The sequence below is a fragment of the Ranitomeya imitator genome, chromosome 5 (genome assembly GCF_032444005.1).
Source record: "Ranitomeya imitator isolate aRanImi1 chromosome 5, aRanImi1.pri, whole genome shotgun sequence".
Taxonomy (NCBI): Eukaryota; Metazoa; Chordata; class Amphibia; order Anura; family Dendrobatidae; genus Ranitomeya; species Ranitomeya imitator.
The window spans coordinates 5297945-5316331 of NC_091286.1; the positions used below are offsets into that span (position 1 = coordinate 5297945).

Consider the following 18387-nt stretch of genomic DNA (forward strand, 5'->3'; position numbering starts at 1 on the left):
TGTGTCCAGCATTCTGCCCCAGTGTGTCCAGCAATCTGCCCGTGTGTCCAGCAATCTGCCCGTGTGTCCAGCATATTGCCCCAGTGTGTCCAGCAATCTGCCTCAGTGTCTGACTCCAGCATATTGCCCCCAGTGTGTCCAGCAATCTGCCCCAGTGTCTCCAGCATTGCCCCCAGTGTGTCCAGCAATCTGCCCCAGTGTCTCCAATATTGCCCCAGTGTGCCCAGCAATCTGCCCCAGTGTCTCCAATATTGCTTGTGTGCCCAGCAATCTGCCCCAGTGTGTCCAGCATTCTGCCCGTGTGTCTAGCATATTGCCCCAGTGTGTCCAGCAATCTGCCTCAGTGTCTGACTCCAGCATATTGCCCCCAGTGTGTCCAGCAATCTGCCCCAGTGTCTCCAGCATTGCCCCCAGTGTGTCCAGCAATCTGCCCCAGTGTCTCCAATATTGCCCCAGTGTGCCCAGCAATCTGCCCGTGTCTCCAATATTGCCCCAGTGTGCCCAGCAATCTGCCCCAGTGTCTCCAATATTGCCCCAGTGTGCCCAGCAATCTGCCCCAGTGTGCCCAGCAATCTGCCCCAGTGTGTCCAGCATTCTGCCCCAGTGTGTCCAGCAATCTGCCCCAGTGTGTCCAGCAATCTGCCCGTGTGTCCAGCATATTGCCCCAGTGTGTCCAGCAATCTGCCTCAGTGTCTGACTCCAGCATATTGCCCCCAGTGTGTCCAGCAATCTGCCCCAGTGTCTCCAGCATTGCCCCCAGTGTGTCCAGCAATCTGCCCCAGTGTCTCCAATATTGCCCCAGTGTGTCCAGCAATCTGCCCCAGTGTCTCCAATATTGCCCCAGTGTGCCCAGCAATCTGCCCCAGTGTCTCCAATATTGCCCCAGTGTGCCCAGCAATCTGCCCCAGTCTCAGGCATTGCCCCTAGTAACATAGTAACATAGTAAGGCCGAAAAAAGACATTTGTCCATCCAGTTCAGCCTATATTCCATCATAATAAATCCCCAGATCTACGTCCTTCTACAGAACCTAATTGTATGATACAATATTGTTCTGCTCCAGGAAGACATCCAGGCCTCTCTTGAACCCCTCGACTGAGTTCGCCATCACCACCTCCTCAGGCAAGCAATTCCAGATTCTCACTGCCCTAACAGTAAAGAATCCTCTTCTATGTTGGTGGAAAAACCTTCTCTCCTCCAAACGCAAAGAATGCCCCCTTGTGCCCGTCACCTTCCTTGGTATAAACAGATCCTCAGCGAGATATTTGTATTGTCCCCTTATATACTTATACATGGTTATTAGATCGCCCCTCAGTCGTCTTTTTTCTAGACTAAATAATCCTAATTTCGCTAATCTATCTGGGTATTGTAGTTCTCCCATCCCCTTTATTAATTTTGTTGCCCTCCTTTGTACTCTCTCTAGTTCCATTATATCCTTCCTGAGCACCGGTGCCCAAAACTGGACACAGTACTCCATGTGCGGTCTAACTAGGGATTTGTACAGAGGCAGTATAATGCTCTCATGTGTATCCAGACCTCTTTTAATGCACCCCATGATCCTGTTTGCCTTGGCAGCTGCTGCCTGGCACTGGCTGCTCCAGGTAAGTTTATCATTAACTAGGATCCCCAAGTCCTTCTCCCTGTCAGATTTACCCAGTGGTTTCCCATTCAGTGTGTAATGGTGACATTGATTCCTTCTTCCCATGTGTATAACCTTACATTTATCATTGTTAAACCTCATCTGCCACCTTTCAGCCCAAGTTTCCAACTTATCCAGATCCATCTGTAGCAGAATACTATCTTCTCTTGTATTAACTGCTTTACATAGTTTTGTATCATCTGCAAATATCGATATTTTACTGTGTAAACCTTCTACCAGATCATTAATGAATATGTTGAAGAGAACAGGTCCCAATACTGACCCCTGCGGTACCCCACTGGTCACAGCGACCCAGTTAGAGACTATACCATTTATAACCACCCTCTGCTTTCTATCACTAAGCCAGTTACTAACCCATTTACACACAATTTCCCCCAGACCAAGCATTCTCATTTTGTGTACCAACCTCTTGTGCGGCACGGTATCAAACGCTTTGTATCCAGCAATCTGCCCCAGTGTCTCCAGCATTGCCCCCAGTGTGTCCAGCATATGGCCCTGGGCCCCCCGGATTGCCGTTCGCAAAAAAAAAAAAAAAGAGTTCTCCTCACCTGACCGGCGCTCCAGCGGCGAGCTCCCACCAGCAACGCAGACTCACCGGCGACTGACAATAACGTCAGACGCCGGCGACGAGTGCGCTGCGCCTGCGGCCAACTTCAGCAGCCAGCCTCCAATTGGCTGGCGGCTATTGTTAGCTATATAGGTGAAACTGCCGCAGCGCCGGTAGGGGCCCAGTGAGCAGATGAGACAGGGCCCAATGCGGGCCCCCTCTGCCCACTGGGCCAATACGCCAGTCAGGGCAGTAATGCCCTGATGGCGGCGGGCAAACTGAGCGGTAGCCCAGGGCCCCCTCACACCACTGGGCCCTGGGCTACCGCCCAGATTGACCCTATTATAATCCACCCCTGGGCAGGAGCAGCGCCATGGGAACGGGGCAGGGAGTAATGACCCTAAACTCTGACCTGGGTGCTTTACTTGCAGCTGAGGATCCTAAAGACAGCGAATTGAGCGAGGAAGTCAAGAGACTTGAAAGGGAGGAGCAAAAGGACGCCATGTCTGCCCAGGAACCTTCATTCGGTGATAGTCTGGATGAGGGGGAGTGGTCACAGCAAAAGAAAAAGGGTAACAGGAAAACAACTAAGGATAAGAGGGGGTCCGGTCCTCCAGCCTCCTCCTTGGAGTGCCACCCCTCTGATTCCGTAGCCCTGATCCAGGTGCCATTGAAAGGTCCAGCCTCCCCCCTCTGGTGGATCTCTCTAACCGGTTCCGGGCCCTCCAGGACTTCCCTCCAGAGGGGGGCGATGGGGAATCGGAGGTTGCGGACAAGGTTGTCCGCAAGTCTGTTTGTCTTAAGCACACTAAAAGCTCATCATTGTCAGAGGAAGAGGGTGAAACTGTAGGGGGTGGGAAAAAAAGGCTATCTAATTCAATCATGATGGCGGCACCCACCCTGTTGACGCTGGCAACCATTAATGCTGCCAGCATAAGGTCAGAAGCAGCAAGGTACACGGCCTTTCATTTTTTCGGCCAATTTGACACCGACATTTTGTTTTTGCAGGAGACCAGGTTGACCGACCGATCAACCATGCATAAAGCAAGGCGGGAGTGGAGGCACGGGCCCTTCTACTTGCCTCTTGCGGCCGAGCCGTATTGCATCGCGCTAAATAGGATAGTGAGGCACGCCTGGTGGATGTCCACATTCGGCACAACACAGGCCACGCGGGGTTCACCTTTTTTTAGAGGTAGTCAGTGCAGGTCTAGGTTAGACAGGTTTTATTTGAAGGAGGAGGCAGTCTCCTCACCGTTGTCGGTTGTGGAATTTCTCCGATCACTGTTTGATTAGGTTTTCTCTGGGCGTTGCAGGGACTCCTCGAATAGGAAGAGGTTATTGGAAGCTGAATTCGTCACTCTTTGAGGAAGAAGCTGTAAGACGGTCCTTTGAGGAATTTCTTCAGAGCCAGGTACCGCTGCTGGGCCTAAGTAAAGGTACCGCTAGCGATCCGTGACGTTGCAGCGTCCTGGATAGCGATATCGTTGAGTTTGAAAGGCAGCAGCGATCTGGATCCTGCTGTGCCATCGTTGGTCGGAGCAGAAAGTCCAGAACTTTATTTCGTCGCTGGACCTCCTGCAGACATCGCTGAATCGGCGTGTGTGACACCGATTCAGCGATGTCTTCACTGTTAACCAGGGTAAACATCGGGTTACTAAGCGCATGGCCGCGCCTAGTAACCCAATGTTTACCCTGGTTACCAGCGTAAACGTAAAAAAAACCAAACACTACATACTTACCTTCCGCTGTCTGTCCCCGACAGTGCTTCTCTGCACTGTGAGCGCCGGCCAGCCGGAAAGCAGAGCACAGCAGTGACATCACCGCTGTGCTTTCCAGCTGGCGCTCAGTCAGTGCAGAGAAGCACAGCGCCGGAGGACAGACACCGGAAGGTAAGTATGTGTTTGGGGTTTTTTACGTTTACGCGGCCCTGCGCTTAGTAACCCGATGTTTACCCTGGTTACCAGGGGATCGGCATCGTTGGTCGCTGTGTGACAGCTCTCCAGCGACCAAACAGCGACGCTGCAGCGATTGGGATTGTTGTCTAGATCGCTGCAGCGTTGCTTAATGTGACGGTACCTTAACACTAAGCCTGAGTGGTGGGAGATGTTCAAACATCAGGTGGTGAGATTCTTCCGGCAACTCTCGAACCTCAGAAGCCTGAACAGGGATCGCCTGTATAAGAGCATGAGGAAACTCGAGCATCTTGTCTCGACTGGGGGTAGCCGCGAGGCGATCTCCAGTGTGAAATCCTTGCAAATGAGGTGTCAGTACGATAGGCACGCATCTTTGGTTTGTGAGAGGGTCTACGGGAAGTACTACTCGCCCGACCCTTACAGAAGCTGCAAGATGTCAGTGAATAGTAAGATAGTGACGGGGCTGATGGACAGTATGGGATCTCTGAGAAGGTCCAGATCAGGGATCTTGGAGGTCGTCAGTTCATACTACTCGCACCTCTTGGGAAGGAAGGAACTGGATCGTGACAGGATGTCGGCTTTCCTGGCCGAAGCTGTTCCTGAGCCAGAGGCTGACCTCTCGCTGGGCGGTTTGGCAGAAGCGATCAAAGAAGAGGAAGTGAGACTGGCGATCAATGGGCTCCGGCCCAAAAAATTTGCCAGGTCTGGATGGCTTTACATCCGAGTTCTTTAGGACCTTTAGGGACTCCTTGGTCCCCTTCTCGACTCAGGTGTTTAATGAGTGCCTCTCCTCGGGCACTCTGCCGAGATCTTTAAGGAGGTCGGCTTTGATCATTTTGTCAAAGGGTAAGGATCCATCACGCATTGAGAATTGGCGTCCCATAGCACTTCTCAATGTGGACAGGAAGGTTTTGGCTAAGATACTCTTCAACAGGCTGGTGAAGTTTGCACCGCGGCTCCTTTCGGGGGCTTAGCACTGTTGCGTTCCTGGCCGTAGTACTTTTAAGTGCTGTTCTCGGTGTCCGAGAGGCCATGGAACAAGGCAGGGCAGGCCTTTGGAAGGGGTTCTTGCTGACCCTGGATCAGGCAAAAAGCCTTTGATCGGGTCGACCACAAGTACCTCTCGTCCACTCTTGAGGTATGGTCTGCCTGGAGGGTTTGTGGACTGGCTTAAGACCTTGTACGCAGAGGCTGAGACTTTCCCTCTGGTAAATGGGTGGAGTGGACCTTTCGGGGTAGGATCTGGTGTCCGCCAGGGCTGCCCTCTTAGCCCTTTGCTTTACGCATTTGCGATCGATCCCTTCCTCAGAAGGGTTGATTGTGGACCGTTGTAGGGGGCGAGGATGTGCAGGGTGGCGCCAGAGGCTATCCTGAGGGTAGTGGCCTACGCGGACGATGTCACCGTCTTTGTTTCTTCGCAAGAGGAGGTGATGGTGGTGGTGTCAGAAGTGGAGAGCTACTCTGAGACATCCGGGTCCAAGGTCAACCAGGATAAGTGTGAGTCTCTGGCTGGGAGGCGGGGATCCCGCGTTTTATCTTCCGGACACCCACCCCGAACCCCAAGAACATGCCAAAGGCCTAGGCTTCGAATTTTACCAGGGTGATTACCCCACAAAAAACTGGGAAGGCAGAATCAAAGGTGTCGCCCAAAGAGTGGGCCAATGGAAGGGTTGGTCTTTGACCCTGAGGGAAAGGGTTGACCTGTGCAAAGCTTTCCTGCTCCCCTTGCTAATCTACCTGGGCAGCGTCTGTGTCTTGCCGAAGCCTCTCTGGACACGGGTCTACAGTCTGTTCTTCCAGATGTTATAGACTAAACCTAGTCAAACGGGAGGTCACTTACCGCACGAGGAGACTAGGGGGGTTGAATATGGTGAACCCCGTGGTGTTCCTAGTGAACACCTTTTAAAGTTAACATGGCAAACCTCTGGAAAGAGAGGGCTCCTCCGTGGGTATTCTCCTGCAAGGGATGGTTTCAGTCTTTCTTCCAGGAATGGGAGACAGAGGGAAGATTGAAGGATCTTCGCACACCGCACGGGCATCTCCTGGCTTATGTTACCCCGGTTCTGAAAATGATGCGCCGGTGGGGTCTGGGAATGTGGGAAGTGAGGTCCCTCCCGAGGAAATTCCTCGACATGCGGGTCTTGCTTTCGCATTTTCAGAGACCATTGGTCCTCAAGGACTGCCCGAGTCGGGATCTAGAGGTTGGGTTAAGTTTGTTAAATTCTAGAAGGATCCCCAAGAAGTATTGGGACTTGAATTGGCGCTGCTTCCAAGGTAAGTTGTATGTGAGGGACAATTTGAAGCACAGGAGCTCCGTGGACAGGAATTGTCCCCGTGAGGCTTGTGCTACCATGCTGGAAAGCATGGAGCACTTCCTGCTTCATTGTCCCTTTAATACAGAGGTGTACAACGGGGTGGGCGCTTCCATTGGTTGGCCGCGGCTGGCCACTCTGTCCTATGCCGAGTGGGCCAATGGAGCGTTCAGAGACCTCGGGAGAAGGGACCGAGCCACTTTATTCTTAGTCAGCGCAGTGGTCAGGTATTTCACGTGGAACGCACGAGTTTTAGTTTTGACGCAGAATAAAATCCTCCATGTAGATGAAGTTTGTAGCAGCATCCTAGGTGCCCTGGTGAAGGTGCGTTCTCTGGAGTGCGGGGGGCTGGGTGCCCGGAGGGCGGCCCATCTCTGGAGGGGTTTCTCCTTCGGGGTGCCTTAGTCCGTTAGCGCTCCTATATCCTGGTGGTGGGCTGATGTCTTTACACCCTAGATTTTTGTTTTGTATTTCTGTTCCCTGAATAGAAGGTTTGCAGGCATCGAACTTGAGCCTCGGGTGGTGAGAATGTAGGTTGTGTTCTGTGATGTTGGTTTATGTATATATTGTATATAGTGTGTATAATAGAGGGTCTTAGTTAGGTTGGGTGGGGGGATTGGGGGTTCAACGGCGGTGATAAGAGACTGATCCGGCCTGGCCCAGGCCCCGCCTGGGGAAAAACTTTGGGGCCTGATCCTATCTCGGATGATTCCTGAACTTAGTAGCCAGAGCTGGATCAGGGGTGGCGGGATAGTTAGAGTAGGTGTGTGTTTATATTTATATAATATATATATATATATATATTTTTTTTTTTTATTTAAAAAAAAAATAGGAAAAAAAAACAAACACATGTTAATTTTGTACACTGTATTGTATTTAGGGTGAATGTGGTGGTGTAAGGGGGGCTGTAAGGTGAGGCAGTGGGACCAGCAGGGTTTTGTTGTGTTTGCGGTGTTGTATAATATTTGGTTTAGTGTAATGTGTTTATAGTGTATATATTGTATATAATATTGTATATAGGACGGTGTGAATGTAGTTGGGGTTGTATATAGTAGTATGAATGAAGCTGGGACGGGGGTCTTACATGATTTTATACTATTTATTATTTATCATTTTTACGGTATTCACGTAAGTTAAGTATTTTGTTTGTTGTCTTTTAGTTTTGTTTTCTTTATTTTATTGGAATTTTTCTTTCTTGTCCCTGATTTGTAGGTCATGAACTTTCTCCATTTTGGTTCCATTTCTGGTTTATTACTTTGTGGCTTTTGTCGTTTGTTGTCGTCTGATTGGAGCTTTGTTCTTATGTTTTGTTCTGTTTTATTTGTAATGTATCATAGTTAGTGTCATGTGAAAGTATTTTTTATTTAATAAAAGACCTACAATCTATTACTCCCTGTTATCAGCCATTACTGGGGGAGGAGACTACAATCTATTACTCCCTGTTATCAGCCATTACTGGGGAGGAGACTACAATCTATTACTCCCTGTTATCAGCCATTACTGGGGGGAGGAGACTACAATCTATTACTCCCTGTTATCAGCCATTATTGGGGAGGAGACTACAATCTATTACTCCCTGTTATCAGCCATTACTGGGGAGGTGACTACAATCTATTACTCCCTGTTATCAGCCATTACTGGGGAGGCGCTATATTTGCCATACACAGTTGGACCCGTGGTTGGTGTCACTCGTTTACTGACGTCTCGGCAGCGCTCTCACTCGCTCGTTCTCCATCTCATCAATAATTATTTAGCTTAAAAATCGGAATTATAATGAAGAACCTGCAGAAAAAATAATAAATATGTGGATCTGGCCGGCAGAGGGTTAATGTTCCCCGGTAAATAAGAGGAAATCCCATGCGCTCCATGCTGGGAGTTGTAGTATTTTGGCGCCGCTGTTACCCCCATGCCTCCCAGTCTGTGCTGCACACAGAGAGCACTAGCGACATCAGTCCAGGAATGTCGGTCCATGATGTGGCCCCCATGGGGGGAGGATATTACTGCAGGGAGGTCGGCGACGGGCAGTCTGTCCTACTGAGGACCCTGGAGGTGCGGAGACCCTCCCTGCTGCTCCAACCTCAAATCATGGCTGGAATAACCCCGGGAGCGACTCTGCGCAGCTCCCCAATATGGTGTCCGCGTCCACGGCCGGCCGCACCTTCTTCTGGAAGAGTGATGGAAGATTCCGGATATGAACCTCTTTCCGAAACTGCTCCCCGAGAGGCTTCTATAAAGAGAAGAGGAGACGTGTCAGCGGAGGGGCGGCCGCTACATGAAGGGATGACAATGATGTATAACCGCCACACCGTGCACATCCTGTCCTATACATTATATACTGGTGCCAGGACGTGTAATGACCCTATATATACCGCCATACCATGCACCTACTGTCCTACACATTATATACTGCTGCCAGGACGTGTAATAACCCTATATATACCGCCACATCGTGCACATATCATCCTGTGCTATACATTATATACCGATGCCAGGACGTGTAACAACCCTATATATACCGCCATACAATGCACCTACTGCGCTGTCCTATACATTATATACACTACTGCCAGGATGTGTAATAACCCTATATATACCGCCATACCGTGCACGTCCTGACCTATACATTATGTACCGATGCCAGGACGTGTAATAACCCTATATATACACACCGCCATACAATGCACCTACTGCGCTGTCCTATACATTATATACACTGCTGCCAGGATGTGTAATAACCCTATATATACCGCCATACCGTGCACGTCCTGACCTATACATTATATACCGGTGCCAGGATGTGTAATAGCCCTATATATACCGCCATACAATGCACCTACTGCGCTGTCCTATACAATATATACTGGTGCCAGGACGTGTAATAACCCAATATATACCGCCACACCGTGCACATACCATCTTGTGCTATACATTATATACCGATGCCAGGACGTGTAATAACCCTATATATACCGCCATACAATGCACCTACTGCGCTGTCCTATACATTATATACACTGCTGCCAGGATGTGTAATAACCCTATATATACCGCCATACCGTGCACGTCCTGACCTATACATTATATACCGGTGCCAGGATGTGTAATAGCCCTATAATATACAGTGGGGCAAAAAAGTATTTAGTCAGTCAGCAATAGTGCAAGTTCCACCACTTAAAAAGATGAGAGGCGTCTGTAATTTACATCATAGGTAGACCTCAACTATGGGAGACAAACTGAGAAAAAAAAATCCAGAAAATCACATTCTGTTTTTTTTAACATTTTATTTGCATATTATGGTGGAAAATAAGTATTTGGTCAGAAACAAACAATCAAGATTTCTGGCTCTCACAGACCTGTAACTTCTTCTTTAAGAGCCTCCTCTTTCCTCCACTCATTACCTGTAGTAATGGCACCTGTTTAAACTTGTTATCAGTATAAAAAGACACCTGTGCACACCCTCAAACAGTCTGACTCCAAACTCCACTATGGTGAAGACCAAAGAGCTGTCAAAGGACACCAGAAACAAAATTGTAGCCCTGTACACCACTGTATACCACCATACCGTGCATCTACCGTCCTGTCCTAATACATTACAGTCGTGGTTGAATAGGTTGGCATCCTTGAAATTATTCCAGAAAATGTTGTTTTCTCCCAGTACATTATTACATTCCCCATGTTTTATTTTACTCAGGTTTATTTCCTTTGTGTGTACTGGAACAACAGAAAAAAACGGACAAAAGGCAAATTGGACAACATTTCACACAAACCCCAAAAGTTGGCCAGACAGAATTCTTGGCATTTTTCCGAAATTGTGGTTACATAACTGTTTCCAGCATCGCATGCTGGTTCAGACTCACCTGTGGCAAGTAACAGGTGTGGGCAGTAAAATCAAAAGTGAAACTAGATAAAAAGAGGAGTAGTTGCCTCAGTCTTTGCATGGTGTGTCTGTTGCACTAGGCATGGAGAACAGAAAGATGAGAAAAGAACTGTCTGAGGACTTGAGAACCAAAATTGTAGGAAAATATCAACAACCTCAAGGTTACAAGTCCATCTCCAGTGATCTTCAAGTTCCTTTGTCCACGGTGCGCAAGATAAGAAGTTTACAACTCATGGCACTGCAGCTAATTTCCCTGGACGCGGATGGCCCCAAGAAAAGATTGAAGGTTGCAACGCAGGATAGTCTGGATGGTGGATAAGCCCCAATCAAGTTCCAAAGAAATCCAAGCTGTCCTGCAGGCTCAGGGGGCATCAATGTCAGCGCGAGCCATCCATCCACATGTGAATGAAATGCTATGGCAGGAGACCCAGGAGGACCCCACGGCTGACGCAGGGACATAGAAAAGTGAGACTGCAGTTCGCCAAAATCCTTCTGGGAAAGTGTCTTATGGACAGATGAGATGTGCTTCACCGAGATAAAGCTTCCTGGTAAAGCACAACAAGTACTCAGGATTACATTATCCTCTCATACTGCATGTGTCCATGGTGACGACCACTGATACAGTCACAGCTAGTTGCTAGTGGTCGTAACCATGGATACCCAAGGTCCTGCAATGTCTGCACATGAGGATAGAGACATAGCAAATCAGCAGAACCATACTACATTTCTAAATGGAGGTATTTGCTAATATTATTATTACACCTACTATATTTTGTGATAGGATCTTGGAGCAGGGAATACCCCTTCAAATATGCACCTTTTTTTCTTTGCATCCTTCTGAGAAGATCCTTGTCATGTTTAACGTTGGCTCTATCTGGCACCTCTTCCATAGGTGGATGTGATAACCCCTCGCAGCAAAGCTGGCTGTAAGCTCGTTTGTCTGCAGCAAACAACGCTCGTCATTATTATTAATGTTGCTCCAGCCGAGAAGCTGCCTGTGCGGAGCGACTTCAGTATGAGGGGGGCCTGCTACAATGTAACAGTGACATCGTGGTGGTGACAGCTACAAGCAGCTAAGAGAATTCACCGGCACAATCTGCACATTAGGGATTCTGGAACGAAAGGTTTGCCTGCAAGTTTTAATGGTAGTTTTGGATAACTGTTCCTCTGGAGTGTGGACAGGAGCATCTCCAACAAGGGGGATGGGTGGGAGAGAGTCTCCTACAGAGGGTTGGGGGATTAGTCTCCTACAGGGGGGGGGGGGGGAGCGTCTCCTATGGAGGGGAGCATCTCCTACAGGGGGGAGAGTCTCCTACATCAGTCTGTGCTGCACCTGTTGAGGCGCCGTGCTCTGCCTCTCTTGCCCTCCATGCTCTGCCTCTCTAGCTCTCCATGCTCCGTCTCCAGCCCACCATGCTCCAGCATACATGTTTTAAGGTTTATTGAAGATTACCAAAGGATTTTAGTTGGCAATGTAGTGTCCAGTGTTAGACAGCTGGATGTGGGCCCTAGGTCTTGGATCTTCCAGCACGACAATCACCTCAAACATAGTTGAAGAAGCCCCCAGAAATGGAATGAAAAAGCGCTGGCGAGTTCTGAGGAGGCAGCAATGAGTCCAAGATCCCGGCTGAGAGGAGGAAGAGTCCAAGATCCCGGCTGAGAGGAGGAAGAAGAGTCCAAGATTCCAACTCAGAGGAGGAAGAATTGTCCAAGATCACGGCTGAGAGGTGGAAGAAGCTTGTGATGGTTATAGGAAGCGACTGATTGCAGGTATTTATTCTAACGGGTGCAACTAAATATTAGGTGGAGGGCGCCAACAATTCTAAGAGGCCTATTTTGGGGGTTTGTGTGAAATTACGTCCAATTTGCAGTTTTTAAATCACTATTTTGTTTTTCCAATATACACAAAGGATAAACCTGAGTGTAAAAAAACACGGGGAATGTAATAATGTTCTGGGGGAAATACTTCTGGAACAGTTTCAAGGGTGCCAACACTTTCAGCCATGACTGTACATACACCGATTGTGGTGAAATATATATATAGTGTGTGTGTGTAGTGACATATGTCTAGGGTTATATGTGTGACTAGTGATAATGTAACATCTGTCCTGAAGGCAAGTCGCACCTAGGTGTTAATAGGTACTTCCTTGGGACTAGTAGAAATTGTGTCTCCATATCTCACCAGGAGGTCTAGCTAGGGCCAAGAAGAAAGGGAACATTTGGCACCTCCTAGGTCTTGGAGGGGAGATGTTAATTGCGGCCTGAGGGTATCTATTCCTGAGAACCTTTTCACAAGTGTCTCAAGAGAAAAACTATATATTCATTAGTAGCGCGGCCGTGGCCAATCAGAAAGCCAGCAATTATAATATTAACCTGAGGGGCCGGTCTAGAAATCTGACCTCCAGACCAAAGTTATAAATTTAGGCTGCAGACAGAGAATTGTGTTCACATGATGGGGGCAGCCTGAGAAGCTGGTGTGATCCAATCTACATTAGTCCTACCCTCAGGGAGCAGAAGCAACCACCAGTTAGATAATTTCTGTAAGTTTCTCCTCTTTATTTTATACTGTTTTGCATAAGTTGTATGTATTTTTATTATCATATTTTTATACCTTTTTCTTATTGTAAGCACTGAACCTTTTGTTATCAAAGTATAATAAAACTTTAACAAGTTGAACCTTGAATGTTCTAAAAGAATCCATAGCCTAAGGTGTGTGAGCCTTATGAGTGATAGACATTATTAGTATTATTAGTTTCGTTCGAGACTCATCGCCCGTGTATTCGATGAGCGGTGGCAGCGTGTATGAGCGGGTGTGTGGCCTGGGTCGGTGTGTGATTTATGCTCCCATTACAGCATAGGACAGAGGTTGAATGCTGGACTGAGAGTGGGGAGATAGATTAACCCTTGTAGGCACAACCCCAAGTCACGTGTGAGAGCAGGCACGTGACGAATAAGTGACACCACGGAGAAGGGATCCGTGACACCGATATACAGTAATAACCCTATATACCGCCATACAGAGCACTGTGAGCGAAATATTCTCTTCTATGCCTTATGAACTCCAAATGAATACCGTCCTGTCTCTTAGCCGCTACATCCGCCTGACAGCGGTGTGAGTGGCACTATATTCATTACTCTGCTCACCCCAATGATGCCGGCGATCAGGCGCCTGAAATGATCCCTGCGTCGCTTCTCTCCTTGTTTCTGAGTCGGGTATAGGAGTCTGGAGTCAAACTGCTGCAGAGAGTCGCTGTGGATCTCCGGGATCTGCTCCATCACCACCCGTAGCTCGGGGACCTGAGGACGCTGGAGAGGGAGACAGTTAGGTGGGCGGCCCGAGGGGGGACGGGGCCGAGCCCGAGGGGGAGGGGGCTGAAGGGGAGGGCCTGAGGGGGAGGGGGCCCGAGGGGGCTGAAGGGGAGGGCCTGAGGGGGAGGGGGCCCGAGGGGGCCGGGACCAGGCATGAGGGGAATGCGGCTGATGAGGTACGGAAACGCACGCAGCTCTTACCAGGGAGCTGTAGATCTGGAAGGCCAGGTTCACCAGGGCGGCATTACAACTTTCGTGCTGTCCATGAATCTGGAGCCCGCGCAGGACATTACTAAAAAAACAGATGGCGGCTTCAGAGGACAAAGAGCTGGAGACCACCTGAGAAGAAGAAGACGACACATGACGGCTTCATCTACTCTGCAGTGTGGGGCGATAGTCTTCAGGACACGGCACCTGCTTGAGGAGCGGCCAGCACAGCAGGGAAGCAGCTTTCTGACAGGCAGGGGTGTCCATCCAGTTGAGCGGACTGTAGGCGCTGATCAGCAGAGTGATCGACACGTCCTGAAATAGAGAAGAGAACTGAGCATCGGCGACCCCAGACCCCCGCACAGAGGAGCCCCCCAGATTTCCGCAGAGGAGCCGCTGGCCCCCAGATCCCCGCACAGAGGAGTCGCTCGCACCTAGACCCCCGCACAGAGGAGCCGCTCACTCGCCCCCAGACCCCCGCACAGAGGAGCCGCTCGCCCCCAGACCCCTGCACAGATGAGCACTATGATACACTATGGGGCTGCATTATACACTATGGGGCTGCATTATACTATGGGGCTGGATTATACTAGGGGGTGCATTATACTATGGGGCTGCATTATACATTATGGGGTGCATTATACTAAGGTAAAGCATTATGTTCCTATGGGGCTTCATTATACAATATAGAGGTACATTATACTACTATGGAGGTACATTATACTACTATGGGGGTGCATTATACTACTATGTGGGTGTATTATACTCCTATGGGTGTGCTTTATACTCCTATGGAGCTGTATTATACACTATGGTGAGCATTATACTCCTATGGGGCTGCACTATACTACTATGGGGCTGCATTATATTCCTATGGGGCTGCACTATACTACTATGAGGCTGCACTATACTACTATGGGGGTGCATTATACTCCTATGGGTGTGCTTTATACTCCTATGGAGCTGTATTATACACTATGGTGAGCATTATACTCCTATGGGGCTGCACTATACTACTATGAGGCTGCATTATATTCCTATGGGGCTGCACTATACTACTATGAGGCTGCATTATACCACTATGGGACTGCATTATACTACCATGAGCCTGCATTATACCACTATGGGACTGCATTATACCACTATGGGGCTGCATTATACTATGGGGGTGCAATATATCATTATGGGGTTGCATTATACTACTATATATGATTATGAGATGATTTATACTATTATTTTTTAAACATTAATTTTTATTTACAAATTGTGTCCAGCATTACATCTTATTGACAGTAAATTCTTAATGATTAACACAATGTTATGGGGCTTAGGGAAGAGGATAGGGGAAATTGTGACATTACAATAACTATCCAATCACATTCTCTATGTGCGAATCTGCAAAATTATTTAATAACTATTTAAATGGAAAGATAACCAATTGTTCCATTTTTTATGAAATAGAGCTATATTATTATTAAATGTAGCAATTATCTTTTCTGATAGGCAATTCTCGTTAATCAGTGATACGACCTCGGACAGTGAGGGGCATTTGGAGTTTTTCCAGTACCTAGCAATTTTAATTCTTGTTGCTACAATAATATGTACAATCACTGTACGGAACTCATAGGGAAACGAGTCCAAATCAATAGTGAGTAACGCCTGCTGTGCGCTAAGAGTCACCGGTATACCACAAATCTGGAACATCAGAAGATCTATGGCTGCCCACAGACATCTAGATCTGTCACAACTCCACCATATATGTGGCATGTCTGCACAGAGGTCTCCACACCTCCAGCACGTGTCTGGGGAACTGCGGAACATCCTAGACAATCTACTGGGAGTGAGATAGTCTTCGTTACTCACCGGTTAACGGTGTTTTTCGGAGTCCATGACAGCATCACAGAGAGAGGGGATCCGCCCTTCAGGAACAGGAAACCTACAGATACATAAGGGCGGCACCTCTCCCACGCATCAGTTGGTTTACAGAGCACAAGAGGACCACCAAGGTTAATGACATAATTTATATACCGTATTTTCTGGTGTTTAAGATGACTGGGCGTATAAGACGACCCCCAACTTATCCATATAAAATATGAAATTTGGCATATACCCGCCGTATAAGACGGGGGTCATCTTATACGCCCAGTCATCTTATAAAGAATAAAAAATATGTATATACTCACCCCTCCGACGGACCCTGGCTCTCAGCGCTGCTATCGTCTGCCTCCGTTCCTAAGAATGCAGTGAGTGGAGGACCTTCGATGACGTCGCGGTCACGTGAGGGCAGAGGAAAGTACTGCAGTGCGCAGGCACCGGAAAGGTCAGAGGCCCGGCGCCTGCGCACTGCAGTACTTTGCTCTGCCCTCAACAGGGCAGACAAGTACGCCTGCGCCGGAGCCGCGGCATGAAGACCAGAAGAGGACGTCATGGAATGAAGATAGGAGGCACCGGAGCGGACCCGAGACACCCATTTGACCAGACCGCAGCAGGACCGCCCCAGGGTGAGTATAATCTAACGTCTTTTTCTCCTCTTTCAGCTAACATCGGGGGCTTATCTACAGCATTACAGAATGCTGTAGATAAGCCCCTGATGGCGGTGGGCTTACCTCACCATCGATTTTGGGGGTGACAGGTTCCCTTTAAGCACTTGAAGGTGCAGGCGATCTATTTTCTCGTGAGGCCAACGACATTTCTGATCCTGGGAATCCAAGGTCAGGCCTAAAAATCGCTGCACCTTCATGGGCTGTAGCCGGGACTTTTTGACATTTAGTAATCATCCCAGATGCTCCAGGGCAGACATTACTTTTTGTAGTTGTTCTAAACAGTGCCCCTCTGTTTTACCCACTATGAGATCGTCCAGGTAAGGGATTATCAGAATGTCAGACTCCTGTAGGTGGGCCATTACCTCAGCCATGACCTTAGTAAATACACGGGGGGACGAACGATATACCAAAGGGGAGAGCGCTATACTGGAAATGTCTGACCACCCCATCTGACCGGACCGCAACCCTCAGGAATCTTTGGTGTCCTGCATAAATTGGAATATGGCAATAGGCGTCCTTTAAATCCAACACCACCATAAAACAGTTTTTAAACAGTAGCTTTATTGCGGTGTTAACAGTCTCCATTTTAAACGGTTGTATGGTCATAAAATTGTTAAGAGCCCTAAGGTTGATAATAGTTCTGAAGGAGCCGTCTGGTTTACGTATCAGGAATAGAGGAGAGTAGAATCCTCTACAACATTCTCCTTCCGGAACCTCTGATAGGACTTTCTTATCGAGCAGGTCATGAATTTCCGTTTCCAGGGCCATCTGTTCTGCTGGAGAGGACCCGAGTAGGGTAACCCTGAAGAAATTATGAGGGATAGAGGAGAACTCTAGCCGTAGACCCGTAGCTATTATTCCCAAAATCCAATTGCTACTGGATATATTGGACCAGGCTGGGTAGAAGGCAGATAGTCTACCTCCCACCGGGGCGACTAGTCATTAGGGTGGCGTTTTGATCTCGCGGGATGGCTCCTGACGTCCCCCACCTCCAAACATGAATCCAGTACCTCTTTTCTTTTTATCGTCCCATCTGCCCTGATCCCTGGCCGGCCTTCTGCGAAAGAATCTTTTCCCTGTGAAGGGACGCCTGTAAGAAGTGGTCGGTAGACTGGGAAATTTCTTTTTCTCGTCACCGGCCTTCTCTAGTAGTTCGTCTGGAACCGGATCAAACAGGTATTCTCCTTCGCACGGGATAGAGCAAAGACGGGACCTGGCCTGAATGTCGCCGGGCCAACACTTTACCATAGGGCCCTGCGTGCCACATTCGATAACCCTGCAGCCGTAGCGGACATCCTTGCAGAATCTGCGGATGCGTCTGCGAGAAAAGCAGCAGCATTCTGGATTGTCGGAAGGGATTTTAATATGGATTCCCTAGAGCAGGGCTCCCCAACCTGTAGCTCGGGAGCCACATGTGGCTCGCGGCCCCATGAATTGTGGCTCGCGACTGTCTGCCAGCTTGATGCATTAGTTCCAGGTCTAGCAAACAGGTATGAAGACCACATCTCAAAATGGCAAATTTTGTGAGTAGCCCTGCACAGAATTGCAGATCTAGATGCACATTTACTGGTCTTAGGGGTTCAGAGATGTTTTAGGTATGGTATGCTGGAGGTTTGTACTACCTGTTATAGGAGGTGCTCAAAGCTGGATGTGACAGTGTGTTGGGAGAATACTGAATGGGGGTATTGTGGGAACCCCTGGATATCAGTGTACTGCTCTCCAGTGATTTCTGTGGAAAAGCTTTGGATATCATTATACCTCTAATGGGGGCTTTGATTTACACTACTTTGAAGGGGGTGGGTGCTGGATGTGGCTTGCGACACTCTCTCAGTGCTCAATGTGGCTCGCGACCCTCTTTCTAAGCTGAATGTGGCTCTCAAGGTCAGAAAGGTTGGGGACCACTGCCCTAGAGGCTCCATCTTCTAGATTACACCCTAGTTGGTCCAGCCAGACCATCATTGATCTGGCTGTGCATGTCGCAGCTACTGCAGGTCTTAGAGCACCAGCCGACATCTCCCAAG

General features: G+C 48.6%; 1 protein-coding gene across 1 annotated transcript in view; it reads right to left on the reverse strand.

Moving 5' to 3' along the window:
- Nucleotides 1-7773: 7773 nt before the first annotated feature.
- The window catches only part of XPO5 (exportin 5), an 85309-nt gene continuing 74695 nt past the window's right edge, over nucleotides 7774-18387 (reverse strand). The window contains exons 29-32 of the mRNA XM_069768235.1: nucleotides 14031-14138; nucleotides 13818-13955; nucleotides 13452-13613; nucleotides 7774-8657 (exon numbers count right to left, since the gene is read on the reverse strand). Of these exons, the coding sequence (XP_069624336.1) occupies nucleotides 8514-8657; nucleotides 13452-13613; nucleotides 13818-13955; nucleotides 14031-14138 (552 nt within the window). The 3' untranslated portion in view covers nucleotides 7774-8513. The remainder of the gene's footprint in view (nucleotides 8658-13451; nucleotides 13614-13817; nucleotides 13956-14030; nucleotides 14139-18387) is intronic.